This window comes from Hippocampus guttulatus, chromosome 5, assembly GCF_054856545.1.
Source record: "Hippocampus guttulatus isolate MCC_2025c chromosome 5, RoL_Hgut_1.0, whole genome shotgun sequence".
NCBI classification, from domain to species: Eukaryota; Metazoa; Chordata; class Actinopteri; order Syngnathiformes; family Syngnathidae; genus Hippocampus; species Hippocampus guttulatus.
The window spans coordinates 18,139,067-18,163,901 of NC_141265.1; the positions used below are offsets into that span (position 1 = coordinate 18,139,067).

Consider the following 24,835-nt stretch of genomic DNA (forward strand, 5'->3'; position numbering starts at 1 on the left):
ACAGGTAGGGGTGGCCAGGCTTGACAAATGAGCATAGAGGTGGGGATGAAAATAATATGAGAGGCAGAGGTCCTTTTTGCTTGCTTTTACCATATCTAAACACATGTCCAAAATGACATGGTATGGGAGAAAAAAACAAGAAATGTCTTATTCCTTCTTACAAGTATACACAGATGTATCAGATGGGCCATTGTCCACATATTTTGTTTTTGATGGTCCGGTTTACAAATTATATTCTGTTTATCCCAAAACTGTTTGAGGGTTTTCTTCCACCACATCGTACCATGCATTTACAGACCTGGCATCTGGCATCGACAGCCTGTACAAGCTCTGTGTACAGGGGTATAGTGATGCTGGGACACCAAAAAAACAAACAAAACAAAAACAACAACCCAATGCTTTCAACGGTGCCGCAAATTTTTAACGATCCAAGGTGGCAACAACCTTGACAGCACTTGAAGTACGTGCTTTGCATTTGGAAAATGAGAAATAATGCCTACATAGTAAATGCTCGCAATGCAATATACATATACAGTACATGACAACAATTAAAAAAAAATCCCCTACCTCCATTGCTCTGGTGATGAAGGGCATTTGAGTTCCAGAGTCCAAGTCCTGGTTGATGATGAGTCTGCGGGCCCACTGACCGGCCCGCACCACACCACTGCCCTGGATCAGCACCAGGAGCTTGGATGGATTGGACAAGGCGTCGGGGCTTAGGTAGATAAAACTAGTGGGCTCATCCACAGCGGCATCTACCTGTTGTGAAAACATGAAAAACAGAATTAGTCACATTGCTGTTTGAATCGCAGCCCAAAAAGCTCTCCTGTCAGGAGATATCTTTTCCAGTTATGCATATCGCTTGTAGTATTTGCACCATGGTTTCAAATATCATAACGTTTCACTCCATTTAAGGAGGTCAAGTTGTGATTCTACATTCAAAGCTTCGTTTGATGTTGCTGGAAAAACGTGATGGTGATAAGTCTGGCGAATCGCATGAGATGAGTTGACAAAGCAACAGCCTTCACCTCGACGGATTTTATGTATTAGAGCGCTAACATGCGTCATCACGCTAATCATGACAAGCAAACAGCCTCGGAGTGATTAAAACTCAGACAGAAAGTGATACAGACAGAAAAAAGGGATAAGTGACTGTGTGCATGCACTCCCTTGGAGACAAGGACACAAACGCCATCCATAAAAGCCATGGGTGGCAGCTGCAAGAACTTAATCCAAGCAGACAAAGACAACTGAGTGGGGGAGAAAATCTTGCCCTTTTATTCTCCGGTGCTCCCTCATTCCCTCTCACTATACTTGGCTTCAGTTAATCTTCTTAAAATCGGTGGTCACAAGTTCAATGCAACGCAGGTGGACGGGACCCACCACTAACATACAAATTCATACGCCATATGCACTCAGGCGGGTGGGCCACAAAGAAAGAAGAAGAAGAAAAAAAAGCACAACAGAGCCATTTTGCAAGGGAATAATGATATCAATAGTCGAGGAAGATAAACCAGTAGGGGTGGGATGAAAGGCGCTGAATCCCTAGCTAGCGGTTGATTTATGTACCCTGTTAGCGCTGCTGCTAACTCTGCTAGGGCTAACATTCCTATAAATGCAGCTTGAAAAATGATCACAACTTTTATAGATGCAGAAAAGAAGGCAAGAGATAGGGGAGGGCTATATGTAGAGGCGAAGACAGGGAAACGTGCTTTCAACAACAAATGAAAGGGATCAAGTGAGCACGCTGAGCTCGGATGATCTGGTCAAAGAATATGGCCACCATGGCAGTAGGAAGTCCCCCTTTCGAGCACATGAATGCAAAACAGATTAAGCGTGAACATGCGGCGGCGTCAAGCCTTTGAAATGACGCGTCACAAAACGGTTAATTTGTTGAGGAGACACTTTTACACAAAAGATTTGGGCGAACTGTAGGAGGGGAGGGTGTGTGTGGGGGGTGCAATAGAAAGACAAAGAAGTAAGAAAGACGTGGACAAAGTGGAAAAAGAGCTTACTCCTTACGATCTCATTTTCTTCATCTTGTTTGGGTTTTTTTCCCCTCACATTCTCTTTAAACTCAATATCACCATCACACGATGAAGCTGATGCATTTATGTCACTTTTCATAATTAATAGTCCTTTTACGCTTCAAGGGCATCAACAAAAATGGAAGGGGAAAAAAAAGCCTCCTTTCACTTTGAGTACTTACTGGTAGGATTGCTTTCGTCATGTTGCACTTTTTCTCCAGAAGCTCATAAACATGCTGAGTGACAATCTAGAAGGGGGGAATGCACAAAAGGATGTGACATTAGTAACAATTTTGATGGCCTCATTTCAATGCCGATCATAGAAACTAAATAATGTTCCCTGCGTAGACAGTAGCCCAGGTATTTGAAAAAAATAAAAATTTTGCAAACCCATGTTTCCACTATGGCCTATGTGCTTCAGAGGGTTGAGGTTGTAAGTGCCGGGAAAGGAAATCTCCAGTACAGAAAAAGGCTGATGTAAGTTATGTTTATCCCTGCAGCCACAGCACTAAAGAACCTTGTATAGGAGTCATTCCAACCCCAGGACAAGGCTTTCATGCTTCAGTGACGTTAACAACTTCTCTATTCAATTTGTCTTTTTTTTTCTTTTTTTCCACCCTGTCTTGCTTAGCTTGGTTTTGTAGTATTGGCCTGATGAGGAAACAAGAGTCTTAGTGGCGGTGCCACAGCTCCAAGTCCGATTCCAAGTCACGCTTGCGAGTGATGAGCAAACTGAGCTCAAAAAAACAAACAAGATCAAGCGGGGACCGTCTTACAGCAGTGATATTTACTAGATGGTCAGGAGACATTTGCAAGCTCACTGCTATGTTTGAACATTCATCCTTTTTTTTTTTTAAAGGTATTCATTCATATAGATCAGTCTTCCTCAACTGGCAGACCGCGATCCACGACCGGACCGCCGACCTCCTCTGTCCGGACCCTAGGCAAATTGTATACAATAATAAATTATAAAGTGATTTTTACGTTATACATTTTATATTTTTGGACTATAATCTGCGCATTACCGCGATTGCTTGTTAAAATTATCCGTTGTGTTCTTTGTGTGCACTAACAGATGTATTGCAGAGGACCGCAGCAGCGCGACTGTGTGTGTATAATGTTTGACTAACTGGAGACCCTGGCTGAGCAGGGCATGTCGGCGATAACGATGCGCTGATTGGCTCCTCTGAACTTAAGGTGTGCCCATACATAAGCGTCAGCACGCGTCTATCCCAATACACACGCATTCAAAATGGATGATTGTGTCAGGAAACAGACGCATGCGCGACGCCACAGTGTGCTCACAGCTTCAGCCCAGGAGAGCCGCACACAGACAATTAGACAGAACGAATCGCGGGAGGTTTCGATTGTGTGCAGTTTTGCTCCCGTCTACCCGGGGATCTTTGCAGCTGTTTAACAGCAGAACACCGCAACATGGTAAATGAACATCGCAATGGCATCCTCAAATAATATTTGCATGCCTCAGACATTGCATTCACCTTTAGTGGAAGAACAGCACTGCACATTCCTGTGCTCCCTTGTGTCAGTATTTAAAATGGTTCTTAACTCCTCTTCTGATATATTTTTCAGTGATTTCAGAGGGGATGTGAAAAGGGGAATTGTACAAATGAAAAGGATATTTTTGTTTTCATGTTTAGTATTTATTTTGGTAAAATTAGTATTTTGTTTTGTTTTTTTTAAATTAAGGGAAAAAAAGACAACTACTGTTGAACAAAGTTAAAGTAAAAATGTCTTATTTCCCTAAAAGGCCTATTTCTATTATTAAGCAGGCACAACTTAACAAAATAAGAGAGTTCCTGTGCCTCAACACAATACCTCTCATTATTTGCTGTGTACTGGCAAAGTGAATAATTGTTATTTTCATGCACCCCATTATTGGTTGGTTGTGAGGAGTGTTGATTTGTATAAGCTTGGCTTGACCATACTAAATGGGCATATAGCCCTGCTCCCCATGACCGCCGTGCATGGGACCGGACCTTGGTCTTATTAAAAAAAAAAAAAAAAAAAAACCTACAGCATTTCTCGTTGAGGACCACTGATATAGATAGTAGGTAATAGATACATGGGGAGGTAGCCAGATAGTTCGAAAAAGCAGGCAGGCAAAAAGACTGCTAAACTGATTGAATTAAAAAAAAAAAAAAACTAAGTAAAATAAAATATCTGACCGTATGGATTTTACCAGCAACAATTTTCAGGACAATTAATAAAAATTAAAAAAACAAAATTCAATACAAACACATGAAACAGAATATTAAATTTAACTACCAAATCTGCAGTTAACATGAGGGAATACTGCCCCTCTTCCACTGCACGTACTGTACCTCGACGGCTTATTTTTCTGCAAAACCAGTTCTTTTCACAAACTATTTCTTGTATCTGATCAGTCGAGTTTTCAAGAATGTGGATCCATTGAAAGAAATTCCACTGACCAGGTGCCCGAATGGTCTGTTCTAAAATCCCGCCACATTTAAAGTGGCATGAAATGGTGAATATCGCAATAATATCTCCTGAATCCTGAATCCCAAAAGCCGTTCTCTTTCATGCAGACACAAGCTCAATGCTAACTTGATTTACTGGTTATGAAGAGCAGGCGCAAATAATATCCGCGCCAGACACATATTAGCCTTATGATAGCCAATCAAAGGCCACCCGTCGGACCAAATGAGACGATCGATCGAATGTTTGACCCTATAGTGAAAAACAGCAAGCAGAGGCAAAACAAGCACACCTCAGCACCCCCAACCCACCCAGTCTCCATCAGCTAATTCACTAAAATGTCAGACCAACTGATGAAGACTTAAATGATTTCGGGCTCCAGTATGCTGCGTTATAATAACATCAATAAGCATTGCAGGAAATTTCATCTGCACTCTACATTACATTATTTGTCCGGGTGCCTCAGGTGGCTGAGCAGCCTCTCATAGAGAAAACGAAATAGATCGAGAACAGGGGAGAATACGGTACGAACGTATGCTAGCCCATGGATTATATAGAAAACATGATTGAACGTTTAACATTCAATATTGACTGTGTGCAATGGTGTATGTTTAGTTTGTGTGTGTTTTTTTAAGCGGAAAATAAACTGAAATGCACTTTAGAGGGGGCGGCCCGGTGGTCCAGTGGTTACGTGTCGACCTCACAGTGATAGAAATGTGTTAAAACATTAGCATCTGAGTCAAGAGACAAATTTCCCAATCAGACCTCCCAAGATCATGTTTTGGAGGACTTCTGAGGACTGTCTCTGTAACTCATGAGTGCAACGAGAGAAGCTTCTCAATCACCCAGTTGCTCCGACTTTTCGGCCCGTCACCTGCTAATGAAATCTCAATGTAACACTGACAGAAAGTGATCCTTTCATAGGAGTGGATTTTCAAATAATGCGACCGAGAGAAACAAAAGTGAAGTGCGACAAAAGGGAACATGGGCAAGAGAAGAAACTTTCATGGATTGAAATCAATGAGGTTGATGTCAAAGTGTGCCTACGGTGGCAATGCAGGATATGTTTGCCTCAAGCCGTGTCGCAGTCGGCCCTAAACGATGAGAATTATTGACGAGGCTGATGCGCCGGATTAAATCGTGCACCTACTGCCGTGACGGACGTGTGTATATGACGATATTGTCACTGTTCTGTTTTGTTTTAAGAAACGTCGACCCTTAAGATGCTAGCGCAGGCCATCGGCGGTGAGTCAACGGGACTCAAATGTCTCCGATACATTGAAGCCGCAACCTGTCTGCGCAGCTGCCAAGGTGTGAGAACCGGCGTTTGGCCCTGCTGCGCGTGAGGTCATCATGGCGGCGATGAAAACAAGAACAGGGGGATCAAGAAGGAAGGGGGAGCTCAGCGGGAGGAAGAGGAGAAGACAAAAGGGGAGCGATGTGGCGGGAATCCCCAGAAGGAAGAAAGTGGTGCCAGCAACAGCTGACATGAGGAGCGATGGTAGACAACACAGATGAAGGGGAGCGGGCGGGCTGGGGGGGGATAGTCATTGTATAGTTCAAGGCCTTGATAAGAGTCCTTGAAGTGGCCGGGCAGCGATATAAATTCTTCATCCACGTAACAATCTCGCCATAAAACACCAGGCTGACGGCTTAATGAGGAATGCTGATGGAGACCGCAAGTGGTTACATTGTTTAAACTCCTCAGCAAAGATGGAGACAGACCTCCCTCATTCAGAGCGCATGTGTCCGTTATTGTGTGTATCTTCCAAGTGATTACAACCGTCACGCCTGGCTTGTCTCACGGCACCTGAGGCGAGAAAGGGAGGTGATCCTGTGAGGGGCCGTCTGGGACATCTTTCGGGATGAGGTTTTAAAGCGGTTTCATGTACAGTCCCTTCCAAAAGAATTGGAACGGACGGGTCAATTTCCGTTGCCGCGCGCTGATGACATTCGGGTTTCGGATGAAAAGGTGAATATCGGCCAAAGATTCAGAGTTTCAATTTTTATTGAATGGTATTTATATCGATACCCCTCAATCCCAGTCGTCTGACGGCACGTCGACCAATGATTGTGTTTTATTGCGATATAAACATGCAGCCTACCAAAAGACAAGATTCTCTTCTCTCATCTGAAAGAAGCATTAGAAAATAGCTAAATTTCATCAGATTTCTATTTTCTGAGGAAAAAAAAACCCGGAGAAAAGGAGCTTTTTGTAAAAGTGCGCATTTCAAGCATCATTTCAAGTATGGCGACACTATTCTTTGCTTTCGTAACATCTCAAACACCGTAATAAGATGTTCCTTCTACAAAACAACATAAACAACACCACAAAAGGGCTTTTGATAGCAAAAATATTCATCTGCATTCTATTGAACTGATGAAATGAAACTGCAGTGAAACAATGAGCGCAGTGAGCGTGCGGACAACAATCATTGAAACGTTGTCGTCATGCGCATTTCTCGATATATGTGCACATGTATAAGAGCGTGAGCAAATCTCATCTCTGTCGTCCGGCGCTGTCAAAACACCACTTAACCAAACAAACTGGTGAGCAAGACAAGGCAAAAGAGCCATTTATGTAATGGATTACGCACAGGTGCTCTGTGCTGTATCACTGTCAACACCCAAGGAAAGCATTTGTACGTAAACAGGAGAAAATGGAAAAAAAATAGACACAAGAAATCCCCCAAACAATGCACACAACACAACAGTGGCGGCAACAACAACAACAAAGCAGACTCGGAGAAAGAGACTGCAAGAGTGAGAGAGAGCATTAGGCAATAGAAAAAGCTCGTTTATTTTAAGTCAGCCTTGTGTACCAACAGAAAGTGGCATTAAAACAGGGCTTAGTGTTGTGAATTTGTGATCTGTCAGTCCATGCAGGAAACAAAGAGAAAGAAAAAGAGAGAGAGCGAAGAAGCCCGGGCAATATTCCCAGGAGGTCTCTGTCATTCTGTCTCAGGAGCGAGGGGATCTCCAGCGGGAGTGAAAGTTCTCAGACTGTCAGACTGTTTACACTAGACGGTATAAGATATTCCCTTTTCTCGCTCCCACTCCTCTTCCCCTAATAGTCTCATAATGACCTCCTCAGGTGTTAACTGAGAAGCCAGCAGCGAGCTAATTCAAAGTAAAGTAGCGAATGCCACCGTGGGCGACGGCGGTAGCGACAGATGCCAGCGCTGCCACGGCCAGCGCTGACACCTCCCTTCCCCACCCTTTGTGGGATTCCCTTCTCTTTCGAATCTAATTCACCTCCCCCTGCAACCATTTTTTTTTTTTTTTTGCAAGAGTGCTTGACTGCTTTCTCTTGCCAGTATTTCAAAGTGCAGCTGGAAGATGATGATCATGATGATGGCGGTGAGTCAGGAGGGGCGGACAGCTGCCATTTATAGTTCCCTCTTCTGGATAATTTCAGTAACTCTGCATGATCCAGGATTAATCTGGGGTCTTCTGATGCTTAAAGTTCAGGATGGTGGTCTCCGAGCATCCTAAATTGAGCCATTGTCAAAAAAAAAAAAAAGGCCACAGAATGTTTGAAGATTAGCCCGGTTGATTTTTTTTCTATATCTAGTCTGTGTTTTGGAAAAGTGAATTTGTATCTGAATACAATATACCTGTATGTCTTGACAATAATTGCTGAAAATGCGCAAAGACTGAGAAGTACAGTGTGCGGTACTTAGTAGTCAGGATATATCGTGAAACAGTTTTTGATCATTTCAATTTTCCGGATTTTTAGGGGGTCTGGCTCACTACCGCGGTAGCGTCCTGGTAGCTAAGTAGGTACGCCTACACCCGGAAAATGCTTTTTTTCTCTGGATGTCTCAATTTACAGAACAACTCAGTGCCATTATTTAAATTACTAAGCAGTGAGTTGTTGCTGTGGAATTATTTAAATTACTAAGCAGCGAGTTGTCGCTGTGGTCTAGCCAGGTGACTAGCCGAGAAGAGACCCGGTTAGCTAGCGACCAAGCTAGTGGCTAGCGTCTCTCACCGTGGCATGGGAAGCCCTGCTTCGACCCGATGGGATATATCGCAGCAACCAGAGGCTTTAAGCAGATATATTGTCGCAGATCAAGCATCTCGGGATATATGAGAAAGATGCTAGCTCAAATAGCATCCATTTTTCAGGTTGTTTTTGGCAGCTGGAATGTATAGTAGAAATTTGAACGAAGCGTAATTTTGAAGCCTCGTTTTACAGTATATACTTGGTGATTTTTATTTATTTATTTTTTTACAATTTGACAGCATTGCTCACAACACCCTCGTGACTGTGGTGTGTCCGTTTTACAACACAAATTTGCTTTCACTTTACAAGAACTTTAAGGACACTAGAAGTCTCTTAAATTTGACTCTGGTGGTCACAACTATCTCAACACCTAGTGGCCACAGCGCGGATACAGATCGTGTGGGACAGAGGCGGAGGATGAGAGGGAGAGGTAGCAGAGTGTGAAAGACGTGCAGGAAGAAAACCAGAGCGAGGAAGAGATAAAGAGAAAACGAGACTGCTTTCTAATTCAGCCATCTGGCTTGTTTTACCTCATTATAATATTTTGGCTCTGTGAGTGTGTGCGCGCGTGTATGCATGTGTGTGTGCTTGCAAATTTGTAAGTGCCTTCCATGTCACAGATGCCGGCAGAGCAGAGAAGAATCCTAGTTTATTAACAGCTTAATAGAGCTCCATCTGGGCCAGGCCCCATGCTCGTGTTCCATCCGAGACATTCATCACCGAATTGCGGGAATTAGACTACAACTGACACCGACACAGGCGGAGGTGACCCCCGGGCGCACGGAGCAACACCACTCACACACCTCTCGCGCTCCATGAGAGCAATCGCGGGGCTATTGTATTTTTCATCACATTGCCGCGATACTACAAATACTGCTACTGGTTACTCTAAAATGGTTCAATGATTTGCTGTTTACGATGATACTAATGCAGCGTGTTATACCGGAGACAAATTCCTTGTGTGTTCTACATACTTGGCCAATAAAGATGATTCTGATTCTGATTCTGAGGTTAACTAAGATAGTGGATAATAAAGCCCGCTATGTGATGTGGCGGTGGGAAAGGTGAGTGGGTTTACAGTATCGTTATTTGTCCTACTTAAACACGGGCAGAGAACCACAGATGTTCATTTATTTATTTATTTTTTGCCACTGCCAGATATTGAAATTTCGCAAACAGACAGAGGAAGGCATCAGCAAATGAACTCATTTAGAAAGAGGAAGAAATGGTAAAAGGGGAATTGGATTCATTTACCGAAGGTAGCACGTTGACCTTGAAGAAACCGCTGCGTTACAAATTCGCTGAGTTGGTCATGTAAGCGACACATCACGCTGCCACAGAAAATTTCGCTGAGTAAGAAGCCAACTAAGTGGTAGGGATAATGATATGGAACTCAAGGGTTTCGATTGGGGGAGATGTTGGGTTTTACCTTGATGATGAAGGTACAGTCTGCCCATTAACAACGTGTGGAAAAAGTGTGGGGCGGTAATGCGCACGGCCCACAGTGCATCATTATCTGATGCAAAAATGGATGTCATTTTCAAAGAGCGAGACAGTAGTTTTCGTCTTTATTTTCTCAAGAGATACACCAGATATTCACTGTATACTTCATTAAGAGCGTCCGCACAATTTAAATAGACATACCAAAAATTCGGACTATACGAAGATATACAATATTGTCTGGTCATTTTGGAGGTTCCAGAATTGTACATGGAGTGCAGTACATGGAGAGCACATTGATAAGAGTCTGAGGAGTACGATTACACGGGCTACTCCTTTTTGCACTCACCCGATTTAACTATACGTACGCGCGAGTCTTGTTAAGAAAGAGTTAGCAATGACTTTTCTCTTGCTGCATTGGATATCACCTGGCAGTACCATATTTTGTAAGCAGCGAATGAACGCATCGTCAAAGCGTGAGCAAATTCATTTCTGTTCCCACATCACACCACACGTACCGCACGTGCGGAATGTCAAGAGTAGTTCTCGTGGCTTACAAATATTCCCTGCACTCTCTTTCATTTGGAAGAAGGACATCACATCCTTATCCACACGCTGCCGTCTCGCTTTGGGTCCCTCCATTCAGACGAGGTTGAAGTGCAAATTGGACATCTGGTGCCGCGATGCGTCTGACAATATCGGGCTGTCACACACGCCATCGCCATGTAGATATAGAAAGAGTGGAGGAAGTGGTGGCTTGTGCATGAATGGCCTTTACTCCACCTTGCGGTTGAGAGCGGGCATCGAGATGTGTTCAGGGGATACGCGGTCGAGCCATGCGTGCTTGTCCTACCCTTATGACGTCTGACCAACCATATGTCCCGCATTCGGAGGGGAAAAATTACAACAGGGGGGCACTGAATGTGTCCCCCCCCCCCTCAAGCTGCAGTTGGCAAGTGAGTCAGCGTGAGCGTCAAGCCAAGGTATCACCTTCAGATGAAACGACGACACAGTTAACTCGAGTACCTCTCAATCTGTTCACTTGGTTTCAACATTGGGCTCAATGATGTCTTATTTGACCATATGGACCTCAACTTTCAAACATGTCAAAGAAAATAAATACATAAAAAATCCCCACAACCTTTTAAACTGAGACAACAGCTCAGGACAGTTTTGATGACAATGGCAATGATGTGTTCTGATATGCAGCAAGAAACAAACAGTGCGGCAGCATGCAGGACACCCCCTACCCATGTCTTGTATGTAGGCTGAAGAAGCAGCACATCCCACTTTTCTATTTAAAACAAATATGTTCAAAAAATTAAGTGTCTTAGAATATAACGCAGAAGGCCGCATTCATCAAGCAACATGCTTGTGGTTTTTTTTTTCATATTTAGTTGGAGTGGCCTTGACGCATAACTCCGCTTATTCATTCAGGTGGCGTCCCTACATTTTCGATCTCCTGCAGTGCAATGTATGTATTTTCTGTCGCCGCGCAAGCTGAATTCAGCACTAGCCCACTGTGCTCCAGACAATCTTTTAATCATCTGATGAATCAACATTTGCCTACATAATGCTTGATGATTATTTGTTAGTCTGCAGCCATGTACTTGGATCCACATCCCTTACAGATCCTGCTGGATAGCGCATTAGCAGACAAAAGAGAATCCCACACAGAAGGCTGACTCTCAAAGGAGCTGCTTTGCTACCTGTGTTATACCTGTACATGATGTGGGGGGGGGGGGGGGGGCACACTAATCCCACAAACGCCTCCATCCTTTTGCTTTGAACTTCAAAGAATATACACGACAATTAAAAAACGTGCAGAAAGATACAATAGAAAAAAAAGGGTGCAAAAAAGATTACAAATGATTTTTTTTTCTCATTCTCTCAATGCAATATTTAATTCCTGCTGTGTTTTGGGCAGATGAATGAAGTGTTTTTTTTGTTTTTGTTTATTGAGCCTTGAGCATATAGTATACACATATAGTATGGATGAAGAGTCGTGATGATTTCATGTTCCCCAAGAAAATGGCTGCCCCAAATCGAGGCATTTGCCTTTTGCTATTTTTTTCCACTATTAAAATAAGATGACACTAATTGGGGTTATCGACTACAATATTACCATATTATTGAATCATGTGGTCCAGTCGTCAACATTCAGCACACAACATAAATGGCACGAGTCGAAATCAAGTCCCAGGGGCCAAATCCGGTCCACCACTAGAGGTAAGATCGGGCCGCCCGAGCCCGCCTAAAATGTCAATCATTGGTTCGGGTCGGGTCGGGCTTCTCTCTCGCTGACTTTTTTTTTTTTTTCGAGGCCGTGAATAGTTTTGGCCATGAGAGACCGTGGTTCGCAAAAAAACAGAAGTGGCGTCATCACAACACGTACTGTACTAAACTCTCGCAATGACAATTCAAAGAACTCCTTCATGTCTCTATGATCCAGCCGTCATTGTTCTTCTTTGTCTCGCTGCTTCTCTCTCTTAAAGTGCCGCGCTCGATTCTTAAGGACGTACTGCTGCTGTGGTGAATGGCCCAATTTTCAACCCGTCAAAATGACGGACGGCCTTAAATTTTCCCCGTCCACTCTTAAAAAAAAAATCCGTCAATGATGGAAAATTGTCGGTTAATGTAACCTCTTCAGAAACAGAAATATAAAAGATGTAAATGTTTATACAGTCTTGTTTAACTTCGATTTCATTACAAAAGACAGGCTTTGTTATCAGAAATCACCCCTCCTCCTCCCGAGTCCTCCCAAATAAAATATGAAATCTCGGGTTTGCTTCGGGCTCGGGCCTGCAAATCAAGTTAAGTGATCGGGCTCGGGCCGGGTTGGGCTTAAATACCTTCGGGCCGGGTCGGGTCGGGCTCGATTTTTTAGGACCGATCTTAGCTCTATCCACCACCTAATTTCAGGTGGTCCACTTAAGCAAAATAAGCCTACTTCTTGGTTCTTGCTGAATGGGGGTTTCTTCTTTTCATTTTGGCTTTTGGCAGATAATCGTAACCCAAATTGGAAAATTTCATGACAAGGATTTTATTCCCCAAATCTTACATTTGCTTGACACAAAAGAGCTGGAATGCCGCCATCATATGATGACACTGTGGGGAAGAGTGAAAATGAAAGGCTGCGGCTGGCTGGATTTCGACATGTTTGACATGACGGCAACAGTGAATGAATTTCTGCTTTCTGCTCTGCCTCACCGAACTCACAAAGGGAGAAAAGGGGGCATTAGAAACCTAATCATATAGAGACACTCTCTATGTATTTCGGTGACCGGGGGCTTGTAAATGACCTCGCACGCTTACTAGAATCCGCAAACTATTGCTTACCTCTCCGAGAGCTTCGTAACGTTTCTGGTTCCAGCGGTGGAGATCCTCTCGTGCGTTGAAGATAAAAGCGTCTCCTGTCTTTGTGTGTCGGAGTTGACCGTCTAGGAGAGCCACAGATGAATGACAGCGGTTAAAAAAACATTTTTTAAAAAGACAGCAGTTGTGATAATTAGCTTAACATTGTGTTACAAAGAAGTGCTTGATGCATGACAACTGACACCATCTATTTGGGTACTTTTGTTTTAGACGAACAAGACAGAAAAAACAACAAACACATTCACTTTGTTTTGGCAAATAATTGCCCATGTATCCTTGTATAGTTCCGGAAGGTTTATACCTCCGCAACGAGCCCATCGATCCCGCAGCTGACACTGCAACACAATAAAAGACTAAGCAGTGCTAAATTTAATTTTGACCTTTATGACTGCAAAAGTCGTACAAGCTGAACCACTAAAAAGTATGCATCTGGAACCCAAATAGCCGGAGGGCCCTCATACATTATCGCGGAAAAACAAATATATAAGCTATTTCACGTCGGCTGCTAAATTGCCACCATTTCCGCCGTGATAAACCTTGCAGTCCAAATGCAAAGCGAGTCTCGCGGCGCCGGCTTTTATAAGTTAGCTGTTAAACAACGCCTAATCTTAATCTTGGTTTGTCATCGCCTTGCATTAAAGCAGACTTTTGCCTGTGAGGAAGAGGAGACGAGGGTTGCGAAGTTAGGAGAGAGCGCTAAAGTACCTTGAAGAAAATCAATTATGCATTCATGGAGGAGCGAGGATCTAAACAGCAACCGCCTAAGAGAAGCACAAGGAGCTATAATGAAATCCTACAAAAGGAAAGGTGTGTGTGTGTGTGTGTCTGTGTGGGTGTGGGTGTGTGCGTGCGTGCGTCTGCCTATGTGAGGGCATGTACAGCTCCATCGCCTCCCCCAACACATCCTCTCAGAGGAATAAGGCTTTCTCAACTTTTCTCCTCTTTTTCTGTCATAATTAGCATTCTGTTCTCAATTTGGCCGCTTAATTAGGTGTACATAACCTTGGATTTCCAGTAATGGAAAAAACCGGAGGGCTAGTGGAATGAAGCCATCATCTTCAGTGATTAAGACACCTGCAAACTATTGTACACAGCCTCGTCGGCATCGGCGTCATTACATGGTCAAATTAACATTTTTGTTCCGCCTCTCTCAGTAGTCCGGCTGTTACTGCGGAAATAAGATGACTGCGAGGAAGACGTGTTGGAGACATTGCCTCGAGGAGGTAAGGTGTCTTTCATAAAAAATGCTCTGCTTCCCCCAAAAATAAGCCGGCCCGGGCAGAAAGGGACAAGATAATCAGCTTGGTAGGGAGCCGCCGACACGTGGGTGCCCAAAAATTAGAAGATTTGAGGGAAAGTCCATTTATTTCAATCATTTGTCTCAAAATATGGAACCCGAAAAATTATACTAGTTCACCACACAGCAAGTGAAATATTTCCAGCCTTTGTTCGTTTTAAATTGGATGACTATGGCGGAAAGACAAGCGGGGGGGGGGGGGGGTTAGCGCGTCGGCCCTACAGTGCAGAGGTGCAGGGTTCAATTCCGGCTGCGGCCTTCCTGTGTGGAGTTGGCATGCTCTACCCGTGCCTGCGTGGGGTTTCTACAGGTACTTCGCTTTCCTCCCACTATCCAAAAACATACACGGCAGGTTGATGGAGCACTCTAAATTGTCCCGAGGTGTGAGTGCGTGTGCATGGAATGATGGGAGTGAGACAAAAAAGTAAAGGGCAGTGAAGGCGGAGAGGTGAAGAAAAAGTGCTCATCTCTTCATGGGACACCAAGCTGGGAACTGAAGGAGGGGAACGGCGCTGGCAGGCGGCGGCACTACGGCGTAAAGGGGTGTGGCGGATGGCTACGTTTGGCGCCATCTCTGTTCTTCGGCACAGTGAGATTATGCAAATGGCCTGGCAGGCGGAGGGCAAGGCTGAGTAGGTTTCTGACGGGGCGTAGAGTACATAACATGTCCCAAACTCAGCCAGCCAGGGAGCCAACAGAGATACTGACAGAGAACAGAGGGAGGGAGATGCAGGAGGGGAATGCTAAGAGCCGCAGAAAACACCCCACTTCGCATCTTCATTTCCAACCCCCACCACACCCCCCCCCGAGCCCTTTTTCCCCACCTGCTTTGATCAGGTGAATTCTAAAGAGATTTTCAGACCATCTGGACATACATACGCACATCGCCTTAAAATTAGCCGCATTTATGTCATGTTGTTGTTTGCTTACTGTCTCACAAAGTATGAGCCCAGCAGAATAAAACTGTACAGAAAAAGAAATCTCAACCAAGGCCCAGCCGATGTAATGCGGATTTCTGACAGAGAAAAAAATACGGATTACGGATTAGTCGGATGATTAATTTAAAAAATACATAAATATGTCATGCCTAAAAGACCCCTGCCCCCACTTTTTTTTTAAACAAACCATGACTTTGGGGGTGTGTAAAATAGTGGCTTTGTTCAGCGAAAAGTTCGGTGCTGATGAAAAGTCTGCGGCTGGATGGATGCATGGATTGAGGAGCCGACGATGAGAAGAAAGGAGCGTCAGCGCACAGCGCCGATGCATATGTGGAACTGGGAGTCGCGGCTTGGAATTGAAGCGGACTTACATGGGACAGGAGAAGAGAGACAATCTCTATTTTTCGTTAATGGGTGCTACAGTTTCTTGTTGCTTTCAAGCTTAGCTTGTAGCAGACGTGTGCACATTGCAGCATGACGTCTTTGATCCACTGATGAAAAGGACACTTTGATTCGCTCCTCTTTCATCTATAACTGCTTCAGACAACAAAGTGTATGCAGGAAAGTGGTTAAGAGTGCACGATTGGCTGTGTCTCATGTGTTGTTTTGTATTATTTAGTCTTTTTTTTGGTTAACTTTTCTTTTGATGGCGGCGCGGACACCCGCAGCGGCTCCTCTTGTTTTATGTTGAGAGGGAATAAATTTCATCTGTACTGTATAGTACATTTGACAATAAGGTTTATCCTATCCTATCCTATCCAGGTCAATTCCATGCACAACTTGCACTGTCCACCAAATCACTGCTTGTAAAAATTAAGATTTACTTTGTTTGCAATAAAAGGTCCATAGAACATCCTTAGCAATAAATTTCATAATAACATAGCATGTACAAGGTTCAAGGTCTAGAATGACTGTATGTGTCATAATGAAATGAGACCGGCGTTATTTGTGTACAATCGCTGTAAATGGTTCGGGGGTGGATACATAAAGGTAAAAAAAAAGGAAATTGGCCAACATCGACCATGTGAGTTGATGAGTACTGCTGTTTTCTGAAAAATATTGCATAGCATTCCTTGAAATGTCTACTTACAATCATTGAAGGCATATTCAAAGTCCTCCAGGGTTTTGGGGAAGGTGAAGGGGGGTTCATCCTTCTTCATGAGTTCATCTAAATCTATTCTTGACAGCAAGTCTGAGAAGAAACAGAATGTCATGTCAGATTATATTATCTTAATACACCCGCAAACTGTAAAAACAGAGCTATTTGCAGTTGACTCTTTCCCATCTAACATTAAAGCGAACCAAAAAATATCATATCTTGTATGAGGTATTTTACTGAAATTCTTTATTTTTGCAATGCTATTAGATAAATATTCATTCTGAAATGCTCCACATTATGTATGCGGCACAGCTATGTCTTTATTTGTTTGTTTGTACACTCATGGTTTCTGTGACTGGGACATGATAGTTCTGGGACTACAAGGTGGATTAAGTTGGGGAAATCTTTGACGATGCATCGGTCAAATGTGTACAGACGATTTATATCCATATACGGAAGAGGCCCAGGTCGGCTTTGAAATAATCCGAATTGTACTGTTCACACTGCATGAAAAAACATCTGATGCATGTCGCACATGGGGGGAAAAAATTGAGCTGCAGTGCGAAAACTTGTGCAGAATCACCTTTGAGCGCTGTGGTTTTCTCTCCGTCTTCCTGGCCGGCCACCTGGGCCATGGCGATCAACAAGATGCACACAGCTGGTTTATCAGCACAGAGTGGAGAGCTAAGCATCGGATCAGTTCCCCAAAATCACCGAGGTGTACCCTGTGACAGAGATTTAAAAAAAATAATCATAATAAAATGATAAAATATCTTGTTCAAATGCATGTTTCTCAATAACACGATTGTGTCCGTGCTATGAATGCAGCGTTAATAATTCAGACAACTATTGGTATTAAATGGAACGGGAAAAAAACCCCAACGGTTAGTTTATTACAACTATTTGTCAATGACTCGTGCTGGCTCCACTTGCACACATGTTAAGGCTGCAGACATTACCAAAAGATAGCAAATGTGGACTGTATTGTTACTCCAGAAGCCTGCTTAGACTGAGAGTACATGTGGCGCCACTGCGAGCGAGGCGAGGAACGACAAAGTCGTGCTTTTTTGTTTCACATACTTTGCAAAGCAAGCCAAGACGCGCAAGTTGCACAGACGGAAACAAGCATGCTGCTCATCTTTGACTCACACACTTGGAGAACATGCGACAAGACACACGACACTTACTGCTGCTTCCTGGACAGTCTCCCAAACAGGAAGTACTCTGGGGCACCAAGCTTCCGGGTTACCGGGGCAACAGAATGGAAGCCTTTTTTTTTTCTTAAAGGTGCAGCGGCACAGCTGTTGCGGCTGCACAAAGTTTGTTTGCAGTCAAGTTTGAACTGGTGTGGAATAGGGTTCGAGGTTTGTTGTTTCCAATAATTTGGTCACATGAAATGGGCAAAACATAATAACACTAACAGTAAATATCAGGTTATTTTAAATTATTATATTATATTATATTTAGATTAAGTACGTACTGCGTTTGCAAAGGTCCCATTTTATAATTAATTCAACTTCCAATGCGTGCATGTGTGATAAAATAAAAACGCATGTGAGGCACGCGTTTTTGTGAAAGCACACACACACACACACAATAGAAATGGGTACCAGCTACAAGAGCATGTGGTTGCTTATGCTAATATGACACTAAGTCAGTTCTGAATGCAATCTAAATCTGATTGAAATGTTTATGTGGCCCTAATAATCCACAGATGAGTCCTCTATAATAGAATATTCAATATATTTGTGAGGAACCCTTCTTTGTAACGATTTGTTGTGATTCATATTGTCAGGTTCGCTGACAGGTGTCATCTGAACCCAGCACCTGTCTGCAATTGAAACAGTATGAAACACAGAATGGGTTTATTCCAGGACGGCTGATAAAGAAGAAGCAAAACGGGAAAAGCATTTATCTTAAAAGAACACTTTAGCAACCGAAACCCTTGCATCACTCAGCTAAAATGTTTTTGTTATGTTAAATGCCGTACATTTGCAAAGATGAATGGTGCTGTTGTTGCCGTTTAGCCTGTGTTCTGCAACAGAGACAGAATTGACTTGCTGAACATTTTATTGTCTTTTGTGTCATCCAAGTGGTGTGGTATTTGTAATTTTCTGCCATTTGCATTGTAAGCCAAGCATCCATCTTGGGCAGAGAACAAAAGCTTTCTGGCATGGGAATTGAGCAGAGTGCACACAAGTCCTTGTTTAAAAAAAAAAGAATCTGCTAATTTGAACATACAGGACAGTGGAACCACAGCATTTATATGACCAAGTTTTCATATGATTCCATTTTCAGCAATGTTTTTAAAAACTAAAATGTTCTCGCATACCCGCTTTGTTTTTGTTCCAAAACCATATGACTCGGTTGCTCATGTTCAAGAATCGAGCCCCACTCAAAGCATCTCATGCGCACGAGCAGCTTTGTTTTCTTGAGTGGGCATCAGCGCAAAGCAGCAGCACATTATCATCTGGGACATTTTTGTGCTTATGTATTGAATGCAATGCTGGTAAAGAAGATGGCAAAGCCACTGAATTTGAAAAAGACCTTGTAGCAAAGTGAGAAAATGGTGGCATTGAAAATGAATGGATGCAGCTCAGGAAGGAAGGTAAAATTAATTCATATAATAATTCAACTCTTGCACAGGTTCTTGTCTGATGCATATGATATCAGGGAAGGACATAGCGCAATTTATTGCTGGCTATGACTTAAAAAAAATTTGACAATTGACAAAAACAGTTTTTTGTTTTATAAATGACACTTTATTTCTATTATTGAATCATTGTCCCTGCCATCCATGTAAGTTTGTACAACAAAATACTTTGTATGTATGTCAAATGTTTTTTTAAGTATATTTAGTAATCTCATTACTTAAATTTTTTTTTAATGTATATATATATATATAGATAGATAGATAGATAGATAGATAGATAGATAGATAGATAGATAGATATACTGTATATAGTGACAGTCATTACAGTGAATGTAGGTTTTGAAACAAGCTGCAATCAAAACAAACATCGCCTCTCTCGTCCCAACTGTATTTTTTCTTTCAGTGAGTTAAAAAAAAAAGTATGCTGACACCACCATCTTTACACACGCTGCCTAAAAAAAATAAAAAGCTCCCATGATCACACAGTCCCACCTTGTCCCGGGCAAACAAATGTGTCTTCTCCATTTCCCACAACTGATGTCTGGAGATGTGCTCCAAAAAAGATGAAATGTGACTGATGTGATGTGGAGAAGAAGAGACACATTTAGGTGGAAGCAAACTTGTTGTCACACACTGCACTAGCATACTGTAGACACCTGCACTATGCACACACGCACACACACACACACACACACACACACACACTAATACCGTGAGAGCTGCAAGTGCGCATTACAACTAAACATTTACAGCATGATAAAAATTCCAACTGCTCGGACTGTTATTGGGCAGCAGTTTTTATCGGCCGGTTGCGGACCCCCCTTGGGTCCGCTCAGCCGTCGTTTCATCTGCTTCACGAGACTCCTGCGGTCCCGCGTCGCAGCGGCAAACAAAATAGGCTCGTCGGAGTTCTTCTACCATCATTTTCTCCTCGTCTTCCAGCTCTGCACCATTCTGCATCTCCCACCTGGAAACATAAAGACACTGTGAAAGGTTATGGGCGGGACATGAAACGCAGTCATCTTCTGACCTCCAGGTGTGGACAGAACTGCAGGTGCCCACTAATGACCTAAAATTGTTCCTATTTATAGAAAGGGCTTTGGCAGGCTTCCATTAGGTCAAGTGACTTGCTGTCCTCATTTGCTTTTGGTAGCATTTGTCTGAATGTGAGTAGTCACTACAACATTGTATGACTTTAGGTGCTTCGCTATGCCGTTTGTATTTTCGTCTCCAAATTGCTCAAGTAAATCACATTTTTCAAATGTCTTGAACTGAAGTAAGAAGCAGTGGCGGTTTCTGGTGGAATTTCGGGCCATATTTAGCATTTGCATTTCCTCGTGGGTACATGACAAGTGGTCTTCAAGGATTTGAGAGAGGTGATCGATGTCATGAAAGTATGATGGCGGTATGATCTCTCTGTATGAGGGGCGGGAGGAGCGAATGTTAGCTGGTTGTTGGTCAAAAGTGACTGGTGTCATGGTCGCATGACGGCGCTCTTGCTTTGTCATGCCACCATGTGAGTTGTCCATCCATCCATTTTCCGATCCGCTTTATCCCCACAAGGGTCGCGGGGGTTGCTGGAGCCTATCCCAGCTGTCTTCAGTCGGCGCGGGACACCCTGAACCGGTTGCCAGCCAATCGCAGGGCACATAGAGACAAACAACCATTCACGCTAACACTCACACCTAGGGACAATTTCGAGTGTTCAATCAGCCTGTCATGCAAGTTTTTGGAATGTGGGAGGAAAGCGGAGTACCTGGAGAAAACCCACGCAGGCACGGGGAGAACATTCAAACTCCACACAGGAAGGCCAGAGCCAGAATCGAACCCTGCACCTCTGCACTGTGAGGTCGACGCGCTAACCTCTGGACCACCGGGCCGCCCTTGGTGAATTGTTGCAGGGGCAAATATCATGTGTCTGTACAGCTTCAGCTTCTTCAACAAATATTCTGATACAGAGGGTGTGGAGGGCTTCAACAGAGAGACTTCAAGGGTGGTCATGTTGTCGGTAATCCACTCTGAGTATTTCAGTGGAGTCACTTGATGAGTGACTGCGGTCAATCAAATCCATACGGATGCCTTTGAGCACAGCAGAATTATGCCTGCGCGGCCGCAAATGATTACATTTTCGTCCCAATCTCACCATCTCCTTTTATCCCGCCCTGCCTCCTCCTCCTCCTCCAATTCCTCATTGCATCTTCAAACATGTGTCATATTGTTGTGTTGCGAGTGCGGGAGGGAGGAAGGGGTGACCCGTGCGCGACGACATCACGCACATGCAAAGCACTCGGTGTAGACTCCGCCTTTGTCACCGAGTGTATTTGGCCATAACAGTTGTGCTCTTTCGCCGCAACCTTGCCACTGTCACGCTCGTACTTGCCACCTGTAAGGGGGACGGTCTGTTGATGCAAATGTACAACACGTTTCTTTTTGTCTTGACTGCATTCTCCTCCTCCCTGAACAAGGGGCTCTAATTCTTGTTCTGTTTTTGTTTCACAGCAGACAGACTATCAAACAAATGGCGACGAGACAAAACTGAGGGAATGCTGAGAGGGGGAAACGATTTACAGGTTGGCAAAATGCAACTATTGAGTTCGTGGAAAGAAAAAAAATATTATGTATTTTATATATATATATATATATATATACACACACACACACACACGCACACGCACAAAAGCAAAAGAATAATAATCCTACAGTAGAGAGGTATCGGGTTTGTTGGAGCATTGGCGGCGCATAACTGAGTGAGAGCGGAAGGAAGACAAGAAGGTACGCCGTAGCTTTTTCAATGTTTAATTTTCAAATAGGATTAAGCAGAATGACATTTAGCTGAAGGTTACAGGCTCAGCATTGTCTTAGCTGATATTGATATGCAGGAGGCGCCCTGCTTGTCACCGGGACAAACACTGTTGATGAATGAGAAGCCTTTCCCCAGGAGGGTGTTAAGTGCAAATTTGAAATGAGCGAGAGGCAAAGGTGGGGAGCGAAGAAAAAGAAACGACACGCACAGATACAGACTGAATTACCATGATAGTCGCCATGTACAGCGTGCCTTGATAAAGTTGCCCCAAGTGTAAATTGTTCCCTTAAGTATGGCTTGTGTGTTGAAAATGAGAGAAAAATAATCATAAAAGTCATAATAGGAGCAGTGATGAGTGCATCGCATCACAACAACCACAATAATACAACGGAGGCGGTCAGCAATGCACAAATAGACTAAAATTGACAAGAACTTTGTCCTCATTTTGCAAAGTTTCCCCTGGAATTTGCATCTTAACAAGGGGAGTCTCGCTCTCTAATTCTTATGGGCTCCCCTCATTTTTCATGGATTAATACCGGAGCTGCTGACTTGGCGATTCCTCTGAATACAGAATAGGACACACATATTAAGACTCATATATTTACAGGGATTGATGCCATGGGAGATTGTCTGGGAGTGTGAGGAATAGGCTGCCAAACATGTCCTACGCTGTGAGTGTCACCGTGACGATGCGGTCACATCACATGCAGGTGGATTTTTGCTCATCATGGCAAGTGATGTTTGAAAAATTAATCTGAGATAAATCTACAATAAAAATCAAAAGACCAAATTTGAATGACTTCACAATGTAGATTAAAACATGTGGAATGAAATCAATGAGAGAATGGCGACAAGCTGGCATCTCGATAGGAGGTTCAACTCTAGCTACTGTACCTCAACTGATACATGCAACGAAAACAGAAGAAGCAACACTAAAAAAATAAAATTAAAAAATGTTGGTAAAATATGAGCGAGCATGAAGACAAAGTGCTTGAACGATCATGAGAGGCGGCAGCCAGCGGTTCCCCCTGCAGCTGTCACAAGGCTTGGGGGCGGAAGGTGGGGGGGGGGGGGGGGCGGAGGGGGTCTTCTCCATTTCTACAAGTGTGTGTTGGATATGTTTGCGCTGAGCTGGATGCCCTGCCCGACTGCCACTGGGACGGCTGTTTGTTTAAAAGGCTCGCCTGTCAAACAGAGAGCGCTCCCGACAGCCAGACACAGGGCTAAATAACTCTGACAGCAGCCCTAATCAGAGGCTTCGCACATTGCCGCAGGGCCTGGAGGATCCATCATAACCCAAGCCTAAATATTTAAAGTGCTAAACTTTCCAAAGGTCACGGGCTTTTCCATGCATGCCAGGGCGACATGTGTCATAGCGGGAGGACGAGGGGAAAGCAAGCGACAGAGAGAGAAAGAGAGAATATGATTACGGTAAATGTCCTTTCCTCACCATTTCAAATCTTGTGAAAAGCCCTTTTAGATCATCTTAGGTTAGTTTTAGGAAACAGACCTTTTGGCTTATGGTCACAACATCTCATTTATTTATTTCAAAACGAGAGTGAGGAAACAACAAGGCCAGACAAATGATGCCAATTAGTGGTAGAGTCCTCTTTTCTTGTTTTTTTTTTTTCATTCTGCCACAAAATGACTTCTTCTGAAATTACGTGTGGATCAAAATGGTGAAGGTGCGACATGATGAGCTTTGTGGATAGTTGAGTAATGCAGGTGGATAGACAAATGGGTCCCCAGCCAAAAAGGAGCCAAAGCCTTTCCTAGCTCACATTGGGCGGAAGGCAGACAGGACTCTGGACTGGCAGCGAGTCAATCACAGAACGCTTATACTCTTAAACCTGCTGGGTCAAAAGGAACCCAAACTGTCTGAAATAGTCCAAAATGGACCGAGCCAATGCTGGCTTATTTATATCGAGCAAATCCATGCCAACCCCCCCCCCCCCCCCCCCCCCTCCCAACAAGGGAAAAAAAAACTACTGAAAGCCCTGTGAGTCTAAACTGGGGCTGAAAATGTATGTGTCCCTGAGTCATTCACAGTGGGTGTCCAAAATTTTACCAGTATCACTTCCAGTCTGGTCGGGCAAAACTTAATCCACCATTAATGAATTTCAACGACTACCCAACCGGAGCGTGCCAAATACGAGCAGCTAATTTCACTTGAAAGTTCAGAGAGTAGGTCCTACAATGACTTGTGCAGTGTGCCTGCATGTGTGCATCTTCTTCAGACTGAGCGTGACCGTGTTAAGTCCATACTATCTCATTTCACGCTCTTGCACTTGGCCTTTGGTGGAACACTTCCACAGGCAACGGTGAAGAGGAGTCATAGCCCGCTGTGCACTTTTGCACCCAGGTGTCCAAAAGTGGAGTGCATGGGAATAAATCATTGCAGGGGACACGTTTGAGTTGACAGAACAGCCAGCGATGAGGTCACACAGGTTCGGACCTCGGTAATCTTTTATATTTGCTTACACTTGGAATAGATTGACTGATGTGTGATCTGTCAAACACAGTGTCATTATTGAAATTGCCATATGTATAATATTTTGCGTTAAATCCAGGTTCAAAAGGTTGCATCTTAAGGTCTTTTTAGCGTTGAAAATCAACTGTCATTTTAGAAAGTGGTTTTAATTTCTTGACTTTGCTTTCTTAAAAGATTTTGCTTGTCAATGCATTTATCGTATTTTCCGCACTATAAGACGCGGCGGAGTATAAATCTGTTTTCATA

The 24,835-nt window shown here is 43.6% G+C and overlaps 2 protein-coding genes across 5 annotated transcripts in view; both read right to left on the minus strand.

Moving 5' to 3' along the window:
* arb2a (ARB2 cotranscriptional regulator A) overlaps nucleotides 1–17,853 on the minus strand; it is a 166,814-nt gene extending 148,961 nt beyond the window's left edge. For 3 of the 4 annotated variants that reach the window (XM_086110726.1, XM_086110724.1, XM_086110727.1), the window contains exons 1-6: nucleotides 17,830–17,853; nucleotides 17,226–17,367; nucleotides 16,634–16,735; nucleotides 13,273–13,373; nucleotides 2,210–2,275; nucleotides 568–759 (exon numbers count right to left, since the gene is read on the minus strand). In XM_086110726.1, coding sequence (XP_085966852.1) covers nucleotides 568–759; nucleotides 2,210–2,275; nucleotides 13,273–13,373; nucleotides 16,634–16,735; nucleotides 17,226–17,334 — 570 coding nt within the window. In that variant the 5' untranslated portion in view covers nucleotides 17,335–17,367; nucleotides 17,830–17,853. Of the gene's footprint in view, nucleotides 1–567; nucleotides 760–2,209; nucleotides 2,276–13,272; nucleotides 13,374–16,633; nucleotides 16,736–17,225; nucleotides 17,368–17,722 lie in introns of all 4 variants that reach the window. The other variant, XM_086110725.1, reaches the window with a different exon arrangement.
* Nucleotides 17,854–18,694: 841 nt separating this feature from the next.
* Nucleotides 18,695–24,835, minus strand: part of kiaa0825 (KIAA0825 ortholog) — a 104,881-nt gene continuing 98,740 nt past the window's right edge. The window contains exon 23 of the mRNA XM_086112288.1: nucleotides 18,695–20,262. Within this exon, the coding sequence (XP_085968414.1) occupies nucleotides 20,094–20,262 (169 nt within the window). The 3' untranslated portion in view covers nucleotides 18,695–20,093. The remainder of the gene's footprint in view (nucleotides 20,263–24,835) is intronic.